The sequence below is a fragment of the Vipera berus genome (genome assembly GCF_964194415.1).
Source record: "Vipera berus genome assembly, chromosome: W".
NCBI classification, from domain to species: Eukaryota; Metazoa; Chordata; class Lepidosauria; order Squamata; family Viperidae; genus Vipera; species Vipera berus.
Genome location: NC_138210.1, coordinates 55,643,286 through 55,650,674, shown reverse-complemented (window position 1 = coordinate 55,650,674; position 7,389 = coordinate 55,643,286). Strand labels below are relative to the sequence as shown.

At 41.5% G+C, this 7,389-nt stretch overlaps 1 protein-coding gene across 1 annotated transcript; it reads right to left on the bottom strand.

Annotated features, from left to right (window-relative positions):
• Positions 1-400: 400 nt before the first annotated feature.
• LOC308676301 (lysoplasmalogenase TMEM86A-like) lies at positions 401-6,432 on the bottom strand (the record flags this gene model as incomplete). Its single annotated transcript, XM_081342114.1, has 3 exons — positions 401-825; positions 1,158-1,698; positions 6,189-6,432. The coding sequence occupies 2 exons, from the start codon at positions 6,430-6,432 to the stop codon at positions 1,307-1,309; spliced, it is 636 nt and encodes a 211-aa protein (XP_081198240.1). The 3' UTR covers positions 401-825; positions 1,158-1,306.
• Between the last annotated feature and the right edge of the window lie 957 nt (positions 6,433-7,389).

Sequence of the window (7,389 nt, the reverse complement as noted above, 5' to 3'; positions counted from 1 at the left end):
TGGAGTTTGTCTTGTAAAAGTGAAGGAGGCAGTACGGACAGCTCGGTTTGACGCCTGAGGAGAAGAGGGTCCATGTGGCAGAGAGACCGTATGAAATGGAGAAACCCACCTGATTTCTCCATTCCATTCTTGGATCCCCAAGCAAAATGCAAAGGTTTTCAAGAAATAATTTCACAGAAAAGGACGAAGGATGGTTTGAGAGGTACTTGAATGGATAATAGTAGGATAGGAAGGAAGGTGAAAGCATGAAGAAGACAGTCCTCAAAGTTAGTTCTGACCAGGAGATGGAAGCACACAATTAAACCTATCTTCCATTCACACAATGCAGCCAGCTAACTAGGCTGCTTTAATTAGGCAACAAAACAGGATGTTTATTTATTTATTTATTTATTTATTTATTTATTAGCAAACATGTCATTTAAATAAATGCTTCATAAATTCTTTTTATCACTGGCCCTTTTATTGTAAGATCATCAACATCACTCCCAGGAAGAAAATTTGGGAATAACAAGATAATGAGAACTGTGGAGGTATTCAGGATCAAGCTGATGTATTGATTCTGGATCAAGCTGATGTATTGTGATTAATCCCCTTGTTAAGACCTCTGCGCTTGGTCTGTATAAACAGATGCTATCACTGTCAACAGCCCTTTTCCAGATAGCAGAACTCGTGGAAACACCTTTTATCATCTAGAAATACCTTTATTTGCATGCAGAGTAGATTACAGCAGATGAGGTGCATTAAGATGATATTTGGACGGTATTCCCAAGGTCAAAAGACGGTAATGACTCACAGTCTGCACGTGAAATGAAGCAGCATGTGAATCTGCCGGTTATGGAGGAGATCAGGCATGGAGCCAAGAAGAAGAAGCAAGTTAGCTCAGAAAGAGGGAAATACATCACAAAGAGGGAGGGATTGACTGGCCCATTAGCATAATGTATAATTTCCCAAACAGCCACGTGGTGGCAGCACAGGAGGACATGGCACCGGAGTCGTTCTTAGTACCATCTGCACTCAGAACCTGAACTTCTAAAAGGAATCTGACCAGAGCTTCTTCCAACGTGGTGTCTTCCATGAATATAGGCCTACAATTTTGAGAAACCACAGAGTCCACACTGGCTGGGGGGTTATGGATATAGCTGCTGCTGATTACTCACAGTTGTTGGCCCACACTAGCTGGGAATCCCAGGAGTTGTAGTTCCAACACATCCAGAAGTTAGTTGAACTTGAGAAGTGTGAATTTGAGAGGCAGAAGGCCTGTGGATTTTTTGATGCTGAAGAACAACCCAGAAGTCCAATTCAAGACTCAGTTCTCCTTTGGGGAAAATTTTGGAGAATCTACTGAGAGGGCAATCAAGGTTTGGGCGAGGTAGTAAGTGCTCATGTACAGGATGCGGGTAAGAGGATGGGAGGTGCAGAATTTGTCATAGCCAACCAGCAAATCAGACACAAGGAAGATCAAGCTGCCCACTGAAGCCAGCCCTTTGGAGCAAGACAGTGCGCGCCAGGCCATAACACCGAGGAGGCCCAAGTAAAACAGCACTGCCCATACATAGAAACCTGACAAACAGGGCAGCAGGATCACCACGTAACCCACAGCCCCAAGTCCCTCGATGACCAGGAAGATGAGAGGTTGAAGGGGAGTCAGGCCAAAGGCTGTGATGTAGCAGATGTGGCAGATGGCAAAGGCACCCATTCCTGTAAGGGGAGAAAAGGCAAGCGAATGAAAAACAGCCACATGGGCTGCATTGCTCCCTCAAGATCTGCCACCACCAGTTCAGTCACTCTGGCAGCCTCCGCTGGCTTGTTACCTCAGATGCACAGGATTATTCTGTAATTGCTGCTTGCTAAGCCAAGAAAAGGCACTCTGAATATGACCTACTAAATTGCTTCATTCAGTCTTGGACTATTATCTACCTTCTGTCCCCAATTTGATGCCTAAGTGCTCTTTTCAACTGGGAAAGAAAAGATACAGGCACAGCAGGGCTAAAAGGTAGTTATGTTTATTCCGGATAAATATTGAATGCCTTACTTTCTAATGCATGCTCCAAAAAGGAAGAACGTGACCCAGGCTGCCTGTTTCTTGAAGACTGCATTATTGTGTTTTGGGGTCTCACTTTCTTCTTTCCCCCTTAACTGAAAGCTCCCTGACAAAAATGGTCTTTCTTTTGCATTCCTTTTTCCACCAACAAACATATTGCCGAAGCTGTTTATGGCCTCCTCAAATCCTCAATTTATCTTGTTAATATTTTAGGGGTGGGGGCTGGCCAGGGGGCACATTTCCCAAAAACTAGATTGCAGACCAGCTTCCATATTTATTTCTAAGACTGTTCAGAGATATTCTTGGAAATAAAGACAATATTTTAGGTGGGTGAATGCTTTGAACAGTACCGGTAGTCCTCGACGTAAGATCATCCATTTAACAACTGTTAATGGGCACTGAAAAAAGTGACTTACAACAAGGCCTCACATTTAAAACCGGTACTTACACTTACAACCATCATAGCATACCTGCAGTCATGTGATTACGATTTTGGGGATTTGCAACTGGCATGTATTTATGACAGTTGCAGTCTCCCAGGGCCACCTGTTCACCATTTGTGATACTCCCAAGGGGCTTTTATCAAGCAAAATCAATCTGGATATGCTTAAGGACTAGAGGCATTTGCTTAACAATGGTAGTACAAAAAGTTGTAAAATCAGGTGCAACTGAATGACTGCCTTGCTTAGTGATGGAAGTTCACAGCTGTAGTCCTAAGCTGAGGACTACCTATATCCATTTAACATCGGATGGGGCAGAGGGATAAGCGGCAACCAAGAGATGTATCTATGACACCAGGTTGAAACCCATAAACTGCCTTTGACAGGGTTAAAAGTGTCCATCAAAAAGTACCCTTGATGTCTCCCTCAATCTATTAACATAACAAACTACCCCAACCAGCTACTATTGAAAGTTTACCTCAGAACTTTCCCTTCCATGCATTAGTTACCTATTCATCTCTAAAGGTAAAGCAGCCTAGTTTTACCACACTTTTAATTTTAAGAGGTGCAATTTATATACATTATTTGTTTCAATGGTATGTGCATAATTTTATTTTTTATTTAAAAAAAAAACTTGGATAGGTGAACATTTCTTGTTTTATCTTAATCTACAGATTGGGATTTCCCAAGGTTTAAGGCAGGCTGAATTCCCCTGCCTGTTTGGGCAAGAATGAGACCAATCTTTCCCAGTCTGGTACCTTCCAGCTGTGCCAGATCCCAGGGCCCATAATTGTCAGCCACTCCAAAGACAATCAAGTCTCCAACTGGGACACCTGGAGCAGATGTGCTATTAACATTGTCTTTCTATTTACATGACTGTAAGGAACAACTAGTCCAGGGGTCTTCAAACTTGGCCCTTTTATGACTTGTGGACTTCAACTCCCAGAATTCCTCAGCCAGCAAAGCTGAATTAGGAGATATACAACTCTTCAAACCAGTTCTGTGCATTGTCCTGCTCCATATTTCCTCCCAGATTTATTTATTTTTTTGGAAAATTTATATAGCCACCTCTATCTTGCAATAAATATATCTTTAGATTTTTATTTCTTCTCATGGCGCTTGTGATATGCATTTAGCTGGCTCCCTCATGTGGTAGGAATTGGTATTAGACACGACAAAGCAAATTACAGGTACAGTAGTTCTTGACTTACAACCGCAACGGAGCCCAAAATTTCCACTGCTAAACAAGGCAGCTGTTAATTTTGCCCCATTTTGCGACCCTACTCACCCCAGTTGTTAAGTGAACCCCAGCAGGTGTTAAGTTAGTACCACGGTTGCTAAGTGAATCTGGCTTCCCCATTGACCTTGCTTGTCAGAAGGTTGGAAAATGGCGATCACATGACCCCGGGAAACTGCAGCCATCATAAATATGAGCCTGTTGCCAAGTGACTGAACTTTGATCACGTGACCCTGGGGATGCTTCAATGGTCATGTGAAAAACGGCCATAGGTCAACTTTCTCAGTGCCGCTGTAACTTCAAATGGTCGCTAAATGAATGGTTGTAAGTCAAGGACTATCTGTATTGGCTTTTCTGCTTCTCAGATGGTGGCATGATGCTTTGTTTTTATGCCAGGTCTTCCCAGCCTTGCTCTCGTTTGATCCCTAGCCCATCTCTGAGCTATTTGCAGCCATCTTTAGCTTTCTGGTTTTAAAGTGGTATTTCTCATCTTCTTCCTACACAGTTGTTGCTCTGGAAATTGTCTAGGCATGCTTCCCTAAGGATGTTGTTAAAGATGTGTTCAACAGTTGGAACCTGCCCAGCTCCTATTTAACCCTTCAGGCTCCTTCAGATACGCTCCTGCCCCTGAGCACTGCCCTCCTCATGACCACGTTGGTTTAACTTGCAGGAGGGACCAGACATCTTGGCTCCCCAGAGACATCTGCCCCCATAAGGCCTGGCTGCCATGTCATTCTGGGCACCTTAAATATCCTTGTTTAGAAGACTCAACATGTTGAAATCTGTGTTTAGAAATCAGCATTTATGCTTTTGAGAGAGCATTGGTCCTGTGCTGCATGGAAAGTCACTTCAAGCTGGAAAAGAAATGTGCCTTCTGCTATTTCTGGATTTCTGTCCCCAGTGAGTGCATTAGATTTTTTTCCCTCTTCAGTCAGGACCTTCACTGAGGCACACTAGTCCTTTTGTTCTTTTCATCACTTTGTATGTGTGTGTGTGTGTGTGTGTGTGTGTGGTACTGTTGTGTCTAAGCACAGCTACTTGCAGGTTCTGCCAACATACAGACAGACACTGATAGCCCTGTATTTGTGGGCAATAGTTAATGATGATGCTCATTGTTCGTTGACTGCTTCCTCCTCCAGGTCTATGACCTGCTAATCAGGCTGCTTTAGGACCTGTGTTTAATGCACTCTGAGAAAAGCACTCGAGCCATGTTCAGAAATGGCCCAGGTAATGAGGTGGAACATCTCCCCACCTGCAATCTGTTAGTTGGGGAATTTGACAGGTAGTTAAGTTGGCTAAGCATTCCAATAAATTCATCTAGCCCAGGGGTGTCAAACTGCTGGCCTGCGGGCTAGATGCGTCATGCGGAAGCCGCACCTACCCCATTGCCGGCAATGGCAAAGCCGTCCTGATATGTTCCGCGACGTCACATGATGTCGCGGGTTTGACATGTCTGATTAGTAGTTTTCCCTTTAAGCAGGGAAGTGAAACCAGGGAAATCCTACAATTCCTTTGCTTAACTTTTCCTGCATTAAAACAGTACCATTTGCTGTCCTAATTACCAAGACAAAATTGGCAATGAAGGCAGCATAATTTATTAGTAGATTTTTATCCTGCCCTTGTAATATATAACTCAAGGCAGCAATCATACCTACTATTCCTTCCTCCTGTTTTTCCCACCATAACTCTTGAGAGGGGTTGGGTTGAGTAAGTGAGTGACTGGCCCAAAGCCCCCAGCCATCTGGCTTTCATGCCTAAGATAGGACTAGAATTGTCAGAATCCTGGCTTCTTGGCCAGCACCTTAACCATTACACTAAATTGACTCTGTTTATGTCAGTATATTTTTTCCTGCCAGATCATGGAGTGGTGAAAAGCACTTTATTGTGTGTCTGACTGTTCCCTCAGTAGATCCAGGCTTTGAGGCTGAACAGCTATTCTCCGGGTTGTCTTTGACAACAATGATCACATACGTAAATTATGTACAAGCACCCACGTAGACACATCTAAAATAAACACCAGCATCAATCAGCATACAGGAATTATGGTTCTCCAGATGTTATTGAATTGCAGTTCCCATTGATCAATATGGACTATGGGGAAAGGTGCTGGAATCTGTAGGTCAGCAATAGTGTAGCTACAGGACCATGGATGTCCATCTCTGAGGGAGATTGTTCAAACAACAGGTAGGATGAAAAATAGCAGACAATAATTGCTAGCGAGGTAATAGATGCAACAACAATAGGTGAACAAAATACCAAATCCAGCCTAAACATCTGGCTCATGAACTACAATGCAATACTATAAGTGTGCTTACTTTTCATCTACAACTGTTGGGAGATAAGGAATCGTACCCATGCAAAGTAATGGCCCTTTCGATTTGGTGATTAAGCCACTGAAATCATTGAAACCAATCCCAAATTCTAGCCCAGATGTTTCCCCAACAGTGTCATAAACCTTCAAACACCGTACCTTGAAGGAAGAACTTTGGCCATACCAAACAGGCATCTCCCACACATGCAAACAAGAGACCATAGAAAATCCACCGGGAATACGGTTTGAAGACACTTCCATGTTTGGACTGACTGGCCACAAAGAACACCAGGGAGAAGGTGGGGAAGCATTTTATGACAGTGCTCTGCAAGCTGGGCTCAGGAAGCAAAAGAACGAAATAGATGGCGCTGGAGACAAAAAATGGCAGGAGCCTAAGCAGCATGGTTCTCCTCTAAGATAGGACAAGGAGGAAGAGGGAGAAAGAAGAAAAAAGAAATGTAATACATATATATATATATATATATATATATATATATATATATATATATATATATATATATATATATATATATATATATATATATATATATATATATATGTATTACATTTTATATATATATGTATTACATTTTATATATATATGTATTACATTTTATATATATATGTATTACATTTTATATATATATGTATTACATTTTATATATATATGTATTACATTTCTTTTTTCTTTTTTCTTTTTTCTTCTTTCTCCCTCTTCCTCCTTGTCCTATCTTAGAGGAGAACCATGCTGCTTAGGCTCCTGCCATTTTTTGTCTCCAGCGCCATCTATTTCGTTCTTTTGCTTCCTGAGCCCAGCTTGCAGAGCACTGTCATATATATATATATATATATATATATATATATATATATATATATATATATATATATATATATATATATATATATATATATATATATATATATGTGTAAATTACTAACAAAGAATTTAAAGGGAAACTGAGATGCATTTCTAACTCTTTAGTCTTCATCAGTCAGCTATACCCTTCTGAGATTCGAACCTGGGCTGATTGCATACTAGGCAGTGTTATTTGCCTCTAAGCCACAAGGTCTCTCTCGCTTTTGTTAGCTTTTTTTTTTCTGCAAGGGAAGATATGTTTCAAATGTTAACTATTTAGATTACCTTGCTAGGCCCCAAACATGGAGCAAATCTTTATTTCCTGTTTTCAGCCTATCTTGAAGGCCATCGAACAGGCTGTAGTCACACTGGACAGTACATATATTTGTGTAAATTACTAACAAAGAATTTAAAGGGAAACTGAGATGCATTTCTAACTCTTTAGTCTTCATCAGTCTGCTATACCCTTCTGAGATTCGAACCTGGGCTGATTGCATACTAGGC